Source organism: Haplochromis burtoni, unplaced genomic scaffold (assembly GCF_018398535.1).
Source record: "Haplochromis burtoni strain Fernald_Lab_line unplaced genomic scaffold, NCSU_Asbu1 Contig_411, whole genome shotgun sequence".
NCBI lineage: Eukaryota > Metazoa > Chordata > Actinopteri > Cichliformes > Cichlidae > Haplochromis > Haplochromis burtoni.
Window position 1 is genome coordinate 345,228 of NW_024582772.1, and position 17,670 is coordinate 362,897.

The 17,670-nt window shown below is 39.6% G+C and overlaps 1 protein-coding gene across 1 annotated transcript in view; it reads right to left on the reverse strand.

The window, feature by feature from the left end:
* Positions 1–3,154: 3,154 nt before the first annotated feature.
* Positions 3,155–17,670, reverse strand: part of figla (folliculogenesis specific bHLH transcription factor) — a 16,182-nt gene continuing 1,666 nt past the window's right edge. Inside the window, exons 2-6 of the mRNA XM_042213047.1 lie at positions 14,622–14,768; positions 14,410–14,499; positions 8,308–8,460; positions 6,080–6,144; positions 3,155–3,546 (exon numbers count right to left, since the gene is read on the reverse strand). Coding sequence (XP_042068981.1) covers positions 6,127–6,144; positions 8,308–8,460; positions 14,410–14,499; positions 14,622–14,768 — 408 coding nt within the window. The 3' untranslated portion in view covers positions 3,155–3,546; positions 6,080–6,126. The remainder of the gene's footprint in view (positions 3,547–6,079; positions 6,145–8,307; positions 8,461–14,409; positions 14,500–14,621; positions 14,769–17,670) is intronic.

Sequence of the window (17,670 nt, forward strand, 5' to 3'; positions counted from 1 at the left end):
AAACAAAGAAATAATGATACTGTAGGTCATGTGTAAGCAATGTTATGTCACGCATGAGTAATTAAAAAAGTATTGCAAAACATAATTTTACAGGGAATTATTCTGTAAGTACTTACAGGAGGACTGCGTAACTTCTTCATAATTTTATGGGTAAACAATATTTTCCAATCTTACATTACAAATACATTCTTTCAAGGAGTGACTTGTTCTCCCTTTATTATTAGTGTAACTATCTTTAAGTGTTCATAGCTAAATATAATTATTGTAGTTTCAAATAAAATAATTGAAAACAATTCAATTTAATTGAGGGGAATTATGCATTTAGTCACAGCCCAGATGTGACAGTTACATTGTATCAGTCAAACTTTATCACCTTTTATGAAGGACCTGAGGATGGTACTGAGTAATAAATTGCCAATAAGGTTTAATAACGCTTTATGTAACAGTCAATAATATGGAGAACTCCTAATTGTGTAAACATTCCCAATTAACTTTATTTTATGTTTACCTTTTTACAAGTAGGATTTCCAGTGTTGTGGTAGGCAACTTTTTTTCTTTGGAACTTTCAGCAGCCTTGTTATCACGCCTGTTATGCAACTGCACTGCGCCTATAGTTAGAAATATGCGCAGTAATGCAGGAGCAGTTGTTTTGGAGATGGCAAGACTTTACAGCAGGATGCTCTGGAAATTATCGTGCACTATGAGTGTGAAGATGGATGTTTACAAGTCAAACAATTAATCAATTAAAATCTGCAGGGTGCTGCTACAAGCCCCTCTCATCAGCAAATGTAAGAGCAGTGTGACTTTTGCATGGAAAAAAATAGAAGAGCTGGCAGCACCATGTGGGAAGCTTATATGCCAAGACCAGTCTGTCCATTTTCAGCCTCTGCTCCACCTCAGCTGGAGTCCCTCTTCTTTAAAGGGTTAAAGTCCCAAAACTCTACTTAATAGTTTATATTTATATTTCAGGCTGAAGTTGTTAAAACAAAACAAAACAGTGGAGCTATGCAAACATACTGGCCTTTAAAGGGTTGAAATCCAAAATGTAATTAAATGTAATATTTGATATTGATATTTCAGACTGAGTCATTTAAAGTGGAAAAAATATTACTGTATAACATTTTACAGCAATTTTTGCAAAGCTATCATTTTAAAAAAATCTGACATGACAGAAAAAATGAAAAATGCATGAAAAGCAATGTTGCCTCCAAGCATTGACCCATCTTAGGACCTAATAAAAATAATAAAACACTCCTTGAAATGTAGTTTTTAGACTTTCCGCTGCTGGTATTCTTTTCCGATATAAAACAGTGGAGCTCTGTAAACACACTGACCTTTAAAGGGTTAAAATAAAACATTTTACAATGTATTTCACAGGCTGAAGTAGCTTTAAAAGACTGAGTCATTTAAAGTGGAAAAAAGTATTATATAGTAATACTTTTACAGCAGTTTTTGGGAGGGTGTCATTTTTCATCCTTAGGGTAAAAAGAGTCAGGATTTTAAGGATCATATAAAGATTAAAACAGCTCAAGCCCTTTTAAGATATTTCAAAAATGTGATTTTTTTCATCATTCAGCCTAATGTCCTTAAAATTTACACATCACTGTGTATTTATAATCACATCAAGAGTACTTTAGAACTATGTAGGATTTAGTTGAACATTTCTACTCATGACCATTTTGTTTGAAGGAGATTTGGCTTCAAGGTTTCTGTTGGTATCTGCAGCTGAAATTAAAGGTGCGGGATGAGGTTGTAGGTGTGGGGTTGGCAGTTGTTTTAAACATGATATCACTTTTCAGCTATTTGGGTTCATGGTGCTGGTGAAATTGCCTGGATGAGGCAGTAGGTGGAAGCTTTAGCTCCTGCGATCTGCTTTAATCTGCAAGTGGAGGAGGAAGCTGTAGGTTGAGGCCGTCGATGGTCCTTAGAACATTCATGTGGTGTAGCAACTGGACTGCGGTTAAATGAGGCCGTAGGTGACGTGCCTGCAGCTCTGTGGGGGTGGAGATTAGACCAGCAGAGGGATGTTATATGTTTTAATGGTCTTTGTAAGAGACTGTTGGATGGGGATCGAACTGTGCATGAGAGGCTGAATGGGGAGGTGTGTGTGGTTTCCTTCCCAGCTCCGTAAACTGCATGAGGGAGCAGGTGGGTGTTATGAGCAGCTGGAGGCAACACATGGCTACTGTAGGTTGGAAGCAGACGTAAATAATACTAATAGGTGGTGGGTGGCAGAGGCTGGTACTTCTGCTTGTTTCCTGCTGCTGCCTTGAGTCAGCAGCAGGAAACAAACTGCTGAGGTTCAGATTGGTTACGAGTTGTATCAACACCCTAGATGACTGTAGCTTGAGCTCATGGATCTGATTGTTTTAAGGTGTACAGACTGTATTAACTTCTTATTTGTGTGGACTTTTCTTTACTCTTCTCAAGGATCCACATCACACGGGGGGGAATAGATTAATCAAACGTTGGAGTACCTCTAGGTTCAACTTTGGGCTCTCTGTTGTTCAGTTTGTACATTAATGACTTACCCGAAATGTATCCACCTACTCAAAGCCGCCCAAGGAAAGTGTGATGATATGGCTGCTGAAGAACTCCCAGCTACAACGATTACACCAAATGACAAAATCTAATACAAACTAGACACACACACACCAACTTTCTGTACACTGAGCTACACAAAAATAGTCAATTGGTAACCATTAGTTTCCAATCAGTTGCTAGGTTGTGCCGACAAAACTGCTGATATTGCTTTGCAGACGAGGGTTCAAGTGATGTTCTTCATGTAGACCTGAAAAGCAGAACAGTATCAGTTTCTCTAAATATTTTGGGGACTATAAGATTTCCTCATGGGGGGGGGGGGGGGGGGGGGGGGGGTGGGGGGGGGGGGGGGGGGGGGTTAGTCTTCAAACACAACATGTTGCCTTTTCACACAGGCTTTCAAACCTTTAAAGCCTCTTTTCTCTTGAACTGCAGGGACCTGGTCAGAATTCATCAGGTCTTTTGAGCCTTAATTGTCCTTATAAGTGAACTAAAGTGTATGAAGCTTTAAAAATTTCTACTGCTGGGTTTATAAAATATAAATATCTGAACAAAGTTTTTTTTTTTTAATTTAAAGCTGAATCAAAACAAAAGGAAACAAAGAACTACAGTCTTTAATTTTTCATACATTTCCACTTGTATTTAATAACATTAACAAGTGACAGCAGTGTGACAAATTCATTCTGTTAATTAGCACAAGTCTTTCCCCCCCCAAAGAAAACCTTCTTGAACACTAACATGAGTTTAACATTTACATGACTCTTACAACAAGTGTTGTATAGAACAGGCTTCTAATAGGCCTACACAGAAAACAATTTCATAAGTGAAATTACAAAAAACAAAAACAAAGTTCCTTTTACATTTTAAGGCTGCCAAGGATACAATCTGTAAAATGAGAATCAAAACATTTACTTCAACAACAAAAAAACCCCCCAAAAGGTTAAAACACCACAAATGAAAGTCTGCTTTCTTCAAAACAATCCTTTTCTTCAAAGCAACAGGACCCTAAAAAGAAAAATCACAACACTCAACAACTTGGTTTCCTTAAAGTATTCATACCATTTATCAATCACTAGAAACATGTTTGCCTATTCAGGCTGCAACAATTTGAGTAATTCAATAATAACCAATTCAACACATTCTTTGGGGCTTCATTTCATGCACGGCTCTGTGCACGTTTGTGTTTTCAACGCTGTAAACGAACAATTCACCCACATTTTTTTTCTCAACATATTTAGGAGCAGAGTGTGAATACCAAGCCTCACCACATTAAGCTCACACAGCCCCCAGTTTAACATAACCAGCCCTTCGAGTACCCCGAAGAGGAGAGAGAGGGAAAAAAAAAAGTTTCCGCAACTCAGAAAGTCTCTGGTCAACAACAGACACATTATGCCCATATCATGGTCTAAACCAGAGATAGTCAAGGGCAGAACCGCTCAGACGCCCATGCCCAAGGTAAGATGTTCAGATACTGAGATGTTCAGTTCGAAGCCTTTGAGGCACTTTGACTTTATTTTATATATGTTGAGACATTTTAAGTTTAAATTTCAGCTCAGTGAAGCTCTTTAAGCACAAGACCTTTTCAGTGCCGTATTTTTCAGACTATAAGATGCACTTAAAATCCTTTCATTTTCTCATAAGTGCGCCTTATGAATTCTGGTTGTGCTTACTGACTGCAAACTGGTTTTATGTGGGACACGGCGCTCAAAAATCTGTCAAAATGTTTTAGTACGACTTTGCTAAGTTACAAAGCCGCACGGCTTTGTAGATTGTCGGAGCATTACGGCCACAGTAGTCAGGAGCCTCAGAATAATGCATAGCATGCTTCAACATATTACCATAATGTGTGTAAACTCAGTCACGCAGTAGAACATGGGAATAGAGCAGCTGCGAGACATTAATGAATCAATGGTACGGAAGTGGAGGAAGCAAGAGAATGAGTTGACTAAAGTTTGACTTATCTGACTGTTTTGTTTCACTTAATGTGCCTTATGGTCCCCAAAAAAAAAAAAAAAAAATTTAAATAGGGTCCTGTCTGTACGCTTCACATTTCACCCTGCTTCTATCAGCATTCACGTCATCAGTGACTGCTTCACTGGCATCCACACATGAGCCATGTAAAAACATTACCTACACGTTTTATAGACTGCATGCTGACACGTTTCTCTCAAATTGTTACAAGTTAACTTTCGTTTCATGTGTACAACGATCAGGCTCTTTCAGTTGTATCCTAGCAAAGTCAAACCTGTGCTTCCTGTTCTTGAGTGAAACCAGGATCGTTTGTGAACATAGAGACTTTACATTCACAAACATGTCTCTTGACTGTAGATTGACAATGATCTGTCTACCTGTTCGAGTGCGTTCATGATTTTGAGAACTTGGTTCTCTTGACCATTGAAATAATTATGTCATTATCCTTCCTATGAACTTCAGGAGTCCAATTACTTTTAATCCCCTGAAAATGGAGATTTATAAAAATCCTGGCAGCAGCCAGTGGTGTACATCAGCCTCTACACCTTGTTCTCAAGTTGACCTCTGACCTTCAGGTCGAGGTCACTCGAGTTATAGTCAACTTTGGACACATAAAGAGCCAAGAGTACGAAGCCCAAACACTTAATTCAACCGTTTTAGTTCATTTAATCTTAAAATTCCCTTTAAATGTGTTTAATCAGCGTTGTTTATCATTTGTTATATGAAGGATAAGACACTACGAGCACATACTACATGCTTTACATCTTCATGTTTTAACAACAAAATAAAGTTCTCTAGTAGACTAAAGTGATTAATTCAACATTATCCATCTATTCTTAAACAGTTCTAATACATCCTTTTTGGAGTTCTGTTCACAGCAGTGATGTGAGAATAACTCCTGTGTGGCGCTGCGTCACACCACTTGTAGAAGCACGAGTGTTCAAAGGAAGCTGTTGCGTTAGCTAGAATGTCCGCTTAAAACTATGAGCCATTTAAATAAAAGTTTCTGTAGGAAGTCTTAATTCACATTCAGGAATCTAAAAATCGGCAATGCAAACGGCAGCTAATCTGGTATTTTTAGTACCCTGGTCAGAGGTGAAACAGAAACTACAGATTAGACAGTGGACGCTCCACCAGAGGACAGTGCAACAACACTTTTAAAAAGACTCAACTATAGACTACTTCATGTAATGCACATCCAGTGTTTTGAGAGAAGAAAAAAAAGAAATTAAGGGCAATTACATCATTACATACAATCACACACAAAGATTCTATGAAATCAGGCCCAATTAGAATATAAAAGTAGTACTCACACCCTTAATCATTCTGAGATGCTCATTCAGACCACATGAGGGCAACATTTGTACACATTCTGAGTAATTTTGTACTTCACATATATTTTTAGAATAGTAAAGCAAGAATAATGATATTTAATCATTCAGGGCATTTACTAACTTGATTTGATCTGCAGTCAATTACATTCTTGATCATTAAATTCTGATCCCACCAACATTTCATCACTTGCATTTCTGTAAACTGATTTAATATTAGTGTTCAAAATGCAAACCTGGCAGGTGTCCAATATCAGGCCACATCAGCTGCTGTAAACACTGCTTAGCAAGGTTGAGACGTCTGTTGGAAGACAAAAACAAAACAAAGTTAAAGTCCTTACAATGTTAAGCATTTCCTCTGCTGGATAAAAGTCAATTTTTCACTCTTACAGTCCGGGAGGATTACATGTTCATAATTTGATGCACAAACACTGAAAACTGAAGTCTGCTTGTCACAATAGTTCTGTGTACAGCATAATGACATAAGTGCGGGGATAAAACCCTCGCTCTGGCGTTATCTAAACCTCTTCACCTAAATTATCCAATCAGATGCTCAGGCACTTGTCAGGACTGCTTGAACCTTTCAGATGTTGGCACTACTCAGAAGACAATCAAATGCTGTGCGCCGATTGTCAGCTGTAATTGAAGAATGTTTCTGCCAGATCATTTGTGGAATTAAACATGTGATTGCCTATTGTTTGTCTTCCAAGAACTGCATAAACATTGCCCATCTTCCTTCTGAAAGGTTACTCCAGCTGTCACCGAGTGACACTGATATCAGGGTAAATTCTGTATGCAACTTGATTAATGGAGAAAAAAAAAAAAAATTACAATAAACCCTTGATTTCCTACAACAGACAAGAATGCACAGGACCATGTCCACAAATACAAAATCCATACACCCACCAGGACCGATCTGATCATATAATAACTGCCAGTGTTACCTGCATATAAGCCAGTTCTCAACAGAACAGCTCTGTACCTCAAAGTTAATAGACTCAGCAACACCACAGCTACAAGACTGTTGTGAGCACGCTTAGGCTACGTTCACACTGCAGGTCTTAATGCTCAATTCCGATTTTTTTTGATCAAATCCGATTTTGTCTGCTTGTTCACACTACAAATAAAATGTAACAGCAAACGCGCTCTAGTGTGAACACTAAAAGCAGCCGCGTGCGCAAAAGAAGATGTCACACACAACGCACTCCGTTTTAACCCAGAGCAAACAATATTGTTTGACTGATGGCCTTAATATGAAGACTTGTTTCAGACTTTACGTTTCGCAGTTTTGTTTTAAGTTATAAACTTTGTTATTCACATGTGGCCTGATAATGATCCTTATTGCTGTTTGAGAGGAACGGTGCTTCAAAGAACAGTTGCAGATTTCAATCAGAATCTGCAGATTATACAGTACAAATAAATGTTCACATTTCTCCAACGTTGTCTTCCAACAGTTTCACTGGATGTCCAGGAAGCGTTCACGATGTCTTCTCCGGCGCTGATAATTGGCGTCTGTCTTGTGTCAGTGACATAAAAGACAGATTTAACGCGACTTGACCATTCAAACAGCAGTTGCTTTCTAAAACATCAGATATGTATCGGATTCAGTACCACATACGAAAGTGACCCAGGTCGAATTTGCACCGTTCACTCTGTCATACCATGATTGGATGTGAGTCGCATAGGGTCTAAAAAGTCAGATTAGATGCGCTTTCACCTGCAGTGTGAATGTAGCCTTAGTGGACTGCATTCACGAAGCACACCCTTTAGATTGTAGCAATACACCTCAGCTGTTTAGTACTATATTCATTTTTGCGTTGAGAATGCCAAAACAGTTGAGGTAATTTGACCATAAACTCCTGCCTTATAGAGGGCCTGAAGATCAATTAATCAGGTGTATTCGATTAACAGTGCCAGCTGCCATTTGCCTTTTATTCCGATTGGAAGCAGGAAGGGTGTACTTGGTTTTTCCACACACCACTTGTGCATTTTGGCTTAGTTGTTAAATTATGCCAGTTTAATGTGTTGTGTTGAGGTTTTATTTGGCCAATTTTAGAGATGTGCCATTTTTAGATTTTTTTTTTATTAGGTCACATTTAAAACACACACGATTTCATTTCACTTATCTACTAGTCTTTATTTTAACCCCACTACTGTGTGTCCCAAGGGAGGACGGAGTACAGGCTATGGGGTCAAAAGTGACCAGAGTCACCATGTCAACAAGCACACTGCTGCATTTCAGCACGAGCAGAGTTCTTTGTTTTGCCTCGGGGGACTCAACTGAAAATTCTAATCTTAGCTATAGACCTGCAGATGTGTGCACTGTTGCACTTTAAAAAACAAACAAAAAAACATAAGTAGTAAGCCTCAAATCAGATGAGTAATCCAGACTGAGGTTCCCTCTCTTTTTGACTGACAGGCTGAACACCGACCCCTGAAAACATGAAGTACATTGATGAGTTACCGCAGGCTGATCAGGAGCTACTTGGATGATGAACTGGTATGTTGGCATCACACAGTGCTGCAACATCAGTCTGGTCATCTCTCCATCGTCTGTCACCGGTTCAGGGGGTAAAATGAATCCATCATCAATTTGTTCCTCTGACATGCTCAGCAACTGGCAGGGAGAAAGAGCACAGTTAGATAAAACATTCATTTCTGGGAATGTAGTTATATGTTATGCTCAGGACTGAATGGTTTATTGCTGCTTGCGGCTTTATGAAAAAAAAAAATTATGTATTAACCCTCCGGGTTTGTTCAAAATCACTAACCTTCCAGCCAACAGATAAGGTCTGTAATTTTTATTATTTTCATGGGTTTTTTTTTTTTTTTTTTTTTAAACCATTCTTTCTGCATAAAGCTTTTAACTTCAGTTCTTTTCATAAATATAAGATAATTACTTTACATTTTTAACCCTTTAAACACCAGTTTGTCCACTGCACTAGCTGGAAGACAACCTCAAAACAAAAACATAAAAACTCCCTCTCAGCTTGCTCGTGGCCAAAAATGGGCACCCCTTGTTTAAGTTTACAAAAGGCTATAAAATTGGTGGTCATTTAGAAGTCGGCCATCTTGGATACAACTTTTTATTTTTTCCCCCCATAGGAAGAGGGCCATGTGACACAAACTTATTGGTAATGTCACAAGAAAAACAATGGTGTGCTTGGTTTCAACGGCCAACTTCTAAATGGCCACCACCCATCTTGAGGAGTTTGCCCCCCTCACAAATACTAATGTGCCACAAACAGGACTTTAACATCACCAACCATTCCCATTTTATTACAGTGTATCCATATAAATGGCGCACCCTGTACACCTGGTGCAAGGGGCTGCTGTTCCAATCCTGGAGGTGCGCCTTTTGCACCTTTCATTTTTTTTTTGGTGGGGTGTGGGTCACAGTCTGGTTCAGACTACTGTATCTTGGGATCAATGGTAGAAGTGGCTGAGAATCAGGGACAAGGGTGTCCTGCAGTTGTTGAGGCCACCAGCATGTGCCCCAGCTCGCCCAGGATCACTCTTCATTTGTAGGTTGTAGAGGACTCCCCCACTTCAGTGAAGTTGTTTCCGGCAGGACAAAGGCATCGTATCCCAAGACATCCAGGAGATTGGAGAAAAGAGCCAGCAGCCGTCAGTTAGTTTTCCTTCAACAACTCGAGGTGCCAACATCCTCTCTAAGTTATCTAAGCTGTATTTGAGGCTATTGTAGTCCAGGATTGCTTCTTGCTTTCACGCATCCTTTATTCCCCATCACTGACTGCTGGTTCCTTGTGTGTTGCTGTCAAAAGAAGCGCATTCCTCCGTTGCTTTGGCATGTGGGATATCGCTGTGGTAGTTTTGGTGAAGCCAAAGACAGACAAAATCTTCCTCTGTTGCAACTGGAGGAGCTGGGGTGGAAGCTCTGGGTTGTTTCCCCTGTGCCAGTTTTCATTTGAGGAGTTCCTCGGTGCCAAGGTGACCGAAGTAAAGACGTTGTCCTCAGAGCTCCTCCGTCAGTTGGAGTCTGAACCCCTTTCCCTTTTTTACTTCCTGAGAACTTCCAGTGTTGTCATCCAACATGCTATGTATTGATTTATTCTGGTTTAGGCTCACATCTCCACTTCATCTATAATCCTCACACCTTCGCCTCCCGTGCAGGTTTGTAAGGGTGCACAGCAGCTAAAAGATCTCCTTTGTTATAAAAAAAGTCAAAAGTAGATCTCAGGCTGCTAGTGCAGGGAACTGCATACAGGGTGAGCCCTGGTTTGATACCAGTGGGTACTGGATTGTAGAGCAGTCTCTCTTCAGTAGCGGGACCCACATGGTTTTCCCGTCATGAGGGATCCACTCAGTTGCGACTCCTCGCTCTCAGAAAATGCTCCTATGTTCTTTTCCATCAGCTGCTCGGCCTCCACCTCCATGCCCCCCCCCCAAAGAAGAGATTCAGGCAGTGATGAGTACTCATCAGTGGTGATGCAGTCAGCCTCTTTGGAGATTGGCCCCTCATCTTCTGGAGAAGAATATTCTTTATCTTGGGCAGATGACTTTTCTTCAAGGGCAGAGTACTGCTTGCCGTCCTTGCTCTCTCACCAGATCATATAGACAGTGCTTGAAGCAGTGATGACCTTTTTGCCATATTGCCAGAATAAATGATCTGGAAGCTGTTAGGCTTACTTTCAGCAAAATGCAAAGAATGGGGGATAGGCGTTAATGGCTAACGCACTAACCTGAAATCAACCCAACAGACATGCAAAACTAAACTGCAGGAACTTAGGCCAAAGCACTAGTATGTATGTGACGCTCCATTTAATGATGTATGCACATTCTGAATGTGGATTAGCACCATTAGTAGGTTGATACAACGCGTCACTTTACTGAAGAAACAGACACCACTTACATCATCCACTCGCCAAAAGTCACTACCAAGGCCTTCAGTCTGACTGTAGGCGATTGCATTCTTTAAGAAATCAGTCCCACTGCCATCATCCTAAAATAAACAAAAACAAAGAAAACAAAACACAGATCAACATTTCACAATAAGTGGCAGTGTTGCTCTTGGAAAACAATACACTTGTCATTTCAGAGAGTCCTGCCGAGCGCAGTACTTACACTTTCAGTTTCCTGCAAAACTGCAAGCAGCAGTCGAATGTATTCTGTGGCAGCTTTGAGTGTGTCCACTTTGCTGGGCTTTCGGTCTGGTCGCATCAGTGGCACCATCCTTTTCAAGCGAGAGAACATGGTATTCAAGTTCCTGATCTGCAACAAAGAGAGGCTGAAGTGCTTTAGCAAACACTGAAAACTGTAGGATTTGAAGCAGGAGCAATTGTCACAATTTGATACTCTTGTAGAAATTTAAGCCCTGTGGGAGCAAATCCCGGTTTAAACTAAACAAGTATTCATACTTATTTGATCGTAAGCAGCACTGAGTTGTATACAGACTTGTCAATTTTGAAATACAAAAGGTAGTTTTTAATTAAACACAAAGGAAACTTTCAGCACCCCAGCAGGACTACTTATGCAAATATCAGCGCTATTATTATCATCATCATCATCATCATCATCATCATCATCATTCTTAATTCTAATAGTATTGTTCAGACATCCAAAAACAACATCTCTAATATAACAACGAAGGAGAACTGCATTTCCAAGAAAATCTAGTCCATTTCAGACCATTTAATGCCAGGAAGCATTCATAAAGCTAGTTACACAGAGCCTTAATTTTCTGAGTGTTTCCATAGCGCCCTCAAGCTCACATGCTAGCCATACAAGACGAATCACTCACCTTATCAATTTGTGTTTAATGCCGTTATGAACATAAGAAGGACATCTCTCCCACATTACGACGTTGGAAGATTATAATGATTTCCAAGCTGTCAGGGACGAATTCAACTCTAAGAGCGAGTCGGACTTTTATCAATACCTCCCGAATGTAATTCATACCTCAGGAGCATTGGTAGTTTTGCACTAATATAGACGCAGCAAAGCCGTTCACGATTAGTCTATTACCTTCAAAAAGGCTCCGTAACACGTTAATTGCAGTGCATTGGTGTGTCTCACATACCATGCTCTAAGTCAATAGGTCTAAATCACATAGCTAGTTATGCAAGGAACAATATATGATAAAGTCCAGGATGTCTATCTAATCCCAGACTAGACTAATGCTCCATTCGCTGTGATCCTTCTTACCGAATATGTGTCATCTTTCCCACAGCTGTACTCTTAGCGATTAACATACTTGAGTGATGATGTTGTATGCTTCAGTCAATATTAGAAACAGCCATAACTCCTACTCTGCATTGCTTCTTAGGCATCTTACTATTGGAGAGTAGTGAGTCGTACGACTGTGGTAGGTTTTGAACAATCTTGTATAGCCAACAGTACAGACATATAGAACTATCTTCCTCTGGTAGCAGACTGGAAGGAGCGCATGTGGTGGTGGAAGGCTACTGGGGATGTTTGCACCCAGCTGGCCAGCTCTACTTCAGGATTGAAGGATTCTCTCGTGTTTAAAATTGTACAAATGTTGTATTCATTAGAGGAATAGCAACTAAGGCTAGACTTCTCTGTATATGTAGATATTATGTATGATATAATGACGCTTGTCCTCAGAGCTCTCTCTAGCACGTCGAACGTTGGTGGAGTGGTACTAACGAGCCCCTTATCCCAATTTGTATCTAGCTTATCGTCTGGAGAACTCATCACCACGATGTTGCTGCACTCGCAACACCATTAGACTGTACTGATATATCGACTTGATGTGATGATTTAGCAATACACATGTTACTCGCGATGCTACAGGCGGTGAAGCTGTTATCAACAGTACCTCCACTACCTGTCACACGGACTTCTGCACCTCCCTGGAGCCACGACGTTTGTAAGGAGATGCACAGCCAAATCCATCAGAGTACTAAGAGTAAGCTCTGTTATAGCTATAATAAACACACAAGAGCATACCGAAATACAGACTAGCATTCCAAGAGCTAACAACGAGAAACATTGCCGTAGATAGTTGCGACGATGGAATAGCGAACTACAAGACAGTGAAAGCACCTCGCAGTATCTGATACCAGTGATGACTCATGACAGTAGCTGGTAGTATGCTAGACAGACACCAGTTCAGGTCTGTAGACCAGCTGAGCTGAGTGAGACCCACATTGGTATTTACCGATGGGGCATGGAGGATGACAGAGAATGAATCCAACTCAGATGCGACTCCTCGCTCTCAGAAAATGCTGACCCTATGTGTCACTATCTATTCACAGACACACAGAACATAACACATGAAGTTCGGCAAGGAGAAGGCTCGTCTCGGCCTATCACAACACAGCTCGTACATGCCACACCGCACCGCGCCCCTAGCAATAAGAACTTGAATGAACCGTAATTACAACAAAGAGCCCAATAACCCAAGACATCATAGAATAGTGAGCGTGAAAATCAAAAACACTGTGGTCGAGGCTACGGATCCCATAGGACCAATGAGTCGTATGACATGTGCGAGGTGCTAGCACTATGACATTGTAACCTATCTAGGTGACATCGACATGCAATGTGGCCCCTGACATCTTCTAGGTAGCACAGAGCACCATCATCTAATTATCTCTGTCACAGGAACTGATTCTTCATTTTTCGTGTAATCAAAAAGGGAGTCACGTGCAGAAGTACTGTCTGATGTTTTCCTTCTCTATTTGACTTATTACTACTACATTTGCCAGCAAATCAATAATAAAGAGTGTATAAACAGCGAGCTGCTTGAAGAACTAGTCTGGCATGATAGCTGTAGTGTGAGAAAGTTCCTCTTTATGTGAAGAAAGTAGAAGCTTTGAGAAAAACTTAACTGGGATTTGACTGTTGGAGGTGAAAGAGCATCTGAAACTTTTGATTTACATGAACAATGGGAACCGGCAGAAAAATCCTCCCAGAAAAGCAGCTGTGGAGGTGGAGGAGTTAAAGCAGGCAGGAGACATCTGACATTAAGCTGAGGGTTTGCTTGAGGCAGTGTAAAGTTGTCTGACTTGCCCTAAAGACAATAAAGATGCCGAGGTGTGAACATGAAAGCAATTTGTAAAATCTGAAAAGATATGTTTTGATGTGACACATTGTCAGAATGGAGCTTTAATTGAATATGTTTTTATTTTAAACGTCTCCCTGGTGTGAGAAAAGCAGGCCTCTATTAATTCTCCAGACTACTGTTTAAAAAGCCAATGTGTGGATTTCAGCAGTGAAATGTTTTTATATTTGAGGGAGGTTTCCAGATTATGCTAAAGAGATAACAACAGATCGCTTGTTGACATATTAACAAGCAACCTGTTGTGTGAATAATGCCGTGCAGATTATAAATGATCTGGAAGCTGTTAGGCTTACTTTCAGCAAAATGCAAAGAATGGGGGATAGGCGTTAATGGCTAACGCACTAACCTGAAATCAACCCAACAGACATGCAAAACTAAACTGCAGGAACTTAGGCCAAAGCACTAGTATGTATGTGACGCTCCATTTAATGATGTATGCACATTCTGAATGTGGATTAGCACCATTAGTAGGTTGATACAACGCGTCACTTTACTGAAGAAACAGACACCACTTACATCATCCACTCGCCAAAAGTCACTACCAAGGCCTTCAGTCTGACTGTAGGCGATTGCATTCTTTAAGAAATCAGTCCCACTGCCATCATCCTAAAATAAACAAAAACAAAGAAAACAAAACACAGATCAACATTTCACAATAAGTGGCAGTGTTGCTCTTGGAAAACAATACACTTGTCATATCAGAGAGTCCTGCCGAGCGCAGTACTTACACTTTCAGTTTCCTGCAAAACTGCAAGCAGCAGTCGAATGTATTCTGTGGCAGCTTTGAGTGTGTCCACTTTGCTGGGCTTTCGGTCTGGTCGCATCAGTGGCACCATCCTTTTCAAGCGAGAGAACATGGTATTCAAGTTCCTGATCTGCAACAAAGAGAGGCTGAAGTGCTTTAGCAAACACTGAAAACTGTAGGATTTGAAGCAGGAGCAATTGTCACAATTTGATACTCTTGTAGAAATTTAAGCCCTGTGGGAGCAAATCTTCTAAATAAATAACTGTATTAAATGGTCCAGTGAAAACAGTTAGAACTAATATTAAAGAAATAAAGGAAATTGAGTAAAAAGTATAATACAAGGTATAGAGAAGATAACCATTAGCCCGAAAACTGAAGTACAGCGAGTTGCTCAAATTATGGATAGTGTAAACACGTATCAATTGCTAGTTACACTGCTCAAATATTTCTTATATGTCGCCTTTGTGGAAGAATCCAGAGAAATGTCTCTGGTGTGTTTGGAACAACAACACCTACCTCTAATATAAAAAAACCCTCCGGGGAACTGCAGGTGTGCCTGAATTAAACCTTCCGCCTACGAACCCTATATGAAGTCGGCGCCCCTCGCAATGTTGCTCCTAATGCCCATACCTAGCAGTGGCGCCACGATATAGTAAATTAACCAATCGACACAACCGGTGGTAGCTGTCCATATATTTATCATTAACGTACTCAAGTTAAAATGTAAACGAAGTACCGGAGAGAATACGGAGGTATTTTAAAACATTTTAAATCCCGAAAAGCAACTGAGAGGCAGGGACACCTGTATTCCCACGCACCCAGCCCGAGTACTACTCAACTAAGTGCAAACAATACCGAAGCCCGCCACCATAAATCAGGAGAACGTGATCAAACTACAATTCATATTACCTTGCTAATCCCCATGCGAGGCATCATTATCTTCTCATAATCTCTAAATAGATTCATGTGTTTCTGACAATTCCAGAGAGATTAGCGTAACGCCAAAGGCAACGTATACTCGTAGATGAGAAGATAGTTTCTATACAGAAGAAGATAAACCTAGCTCTCACTCTACAAATGAACCGAAACTGGTAGCAAAACCCATTAGAGCGGCGTTAGCCTGGCCAGCTTATCGCCAGACCCTATTTTCAATCCACTGTCCTTCTAGGTAATTATGGTCTATTTTTCTTATCATAAGAGCCTTTTAACCCATTTATATTCAATCCAGTGTTTGCTTGAATTGTAAATATATAAGCCATTAAATTTGCCGCACCCCCACTGACCTATCTTTTTTAGCCCCTTATTATTATAAAAAAACAAATATATGTTTTTTTTTTTAAGAAAATTGACTGGATTTTCTCGAGTGAAAATAGTCTTTTCTATGATAGAATAATAATTTTGTAGGATTTCTTTAATTTATTATTTAATAGCAATAGGCAAGGCCTTATTGAATATTGCGCACGTGTCCCCCACCAATTTTGGTCTCTACAAGCTGGACACTCTCAATTAATATGAATAAATATACCTAGTCTTTTGGCCCACGATTAGAAAAGAACACCATATACTTAAAAACTGGTCTATTTTTCATCATTTTACTATAGTTGCTTACTTATAAAACTCAGTTGGTAAATTGCTAGATTGCCCAGCCGTGTCCAATTTGTGGCTAGGGTGAGACACTACATTTAGAGTGACGTTCCGAGGGCCTATCCAAATAGTTTTCAGTTTAAAGAATAACACACAGAGTATATATAGGCGACCAAACAATTACAATAAATTCAAGAACATTGAAAAGTAACTCAAGCAACAAAATAATATCAGAATTATTGAAGAACATGTCTTTCTAAGACCAACTTAATAAAAAAAAAAGGTAGTCTTAAAGGGAACGAGACCAAAGTAAGTCTAATGAATGTTTGTGAATGCCTCTGAACTACACCTCAATAAGAAACAAATTTAAACATAATTTATTTTTTCCACAAAAGAATAAAATAAAGGTCTTTATAGACCCTTAAATAAAAAATAAAACCTAATAATAAGTATTAAGCTAAGACCTAAGCTTTCTGGTTTCATATTGAGATACAACTTTTATGAAAAATAAAGGCCCATGAGACAGCGCACACTCCAATACAAACAAATTAAATATATGAGAACAAGCTTAGAGAGACTGATAGGAACAGCAAATTAGATTTTCATTTACCCCTAAAAAGTCATGTGTCGGTGTTTAATAAAAATACATTGCTGCAAGGTATTAGACAAATGACCTCTTATGACCTGGAAAGTAGTCAGGTCTTCCCGACCAAGTGTGCACAAGCTTGAGAGACCCGCCCCCTTAAAAATCATTTTTTTTAAATACAGCTGCGGTTGAATGACCTATGACCTGGAAGTAGTCATTGATGGACAGCTAAGACACCGCATTTCTAAATAGACTGGCATTGAGCAGAAAACGGAGATGCTCTCATCTCACACTGTTAATGGATCATGTAGCGACACCAATTATCTGCAAATTGTGAGCGAAGAGGAGATCGATGGGAACAGCCATTGGAGGATTTCGACAAATTGGCGGACAATGACTAGGCTCCGGACTCAAGTTGTTTACCTACTTTTCGCTCTGTTTCCATCCCCAAGTCCTCTAGTTTTATAGTCAACGACAGCAGCACATAAATGTTTATGTTCATCCTTGTAAAATGTTTTTCTGGTTCAAAGTGATCTTGTATTGTTGTTTAGACTTTTTTTTTTTTTTTTTTTTTTTTTTTTTTTTAAATTTTATTTTAGAACAAAACAAGGTAATAAGCATTTGGAGTAAGCAAAACTGATAAACCTGATATGGCACTATATGACATTTAGTGTGCTTCTGCAAAAAAAATTGTATTTGATCAAAATGAATGTTGGTGCCAATGTTTAAACCATCTAAAGGCCTAATTATAATAACAATCAAATATTACTTGAAATGTATTTTATGGAAAATATTTTTTGTTTTTTTTGGCTAAAAGAAGCAGTGCGCTCATGTAACAAAACTGGGATTTAAAGGGTTAAAA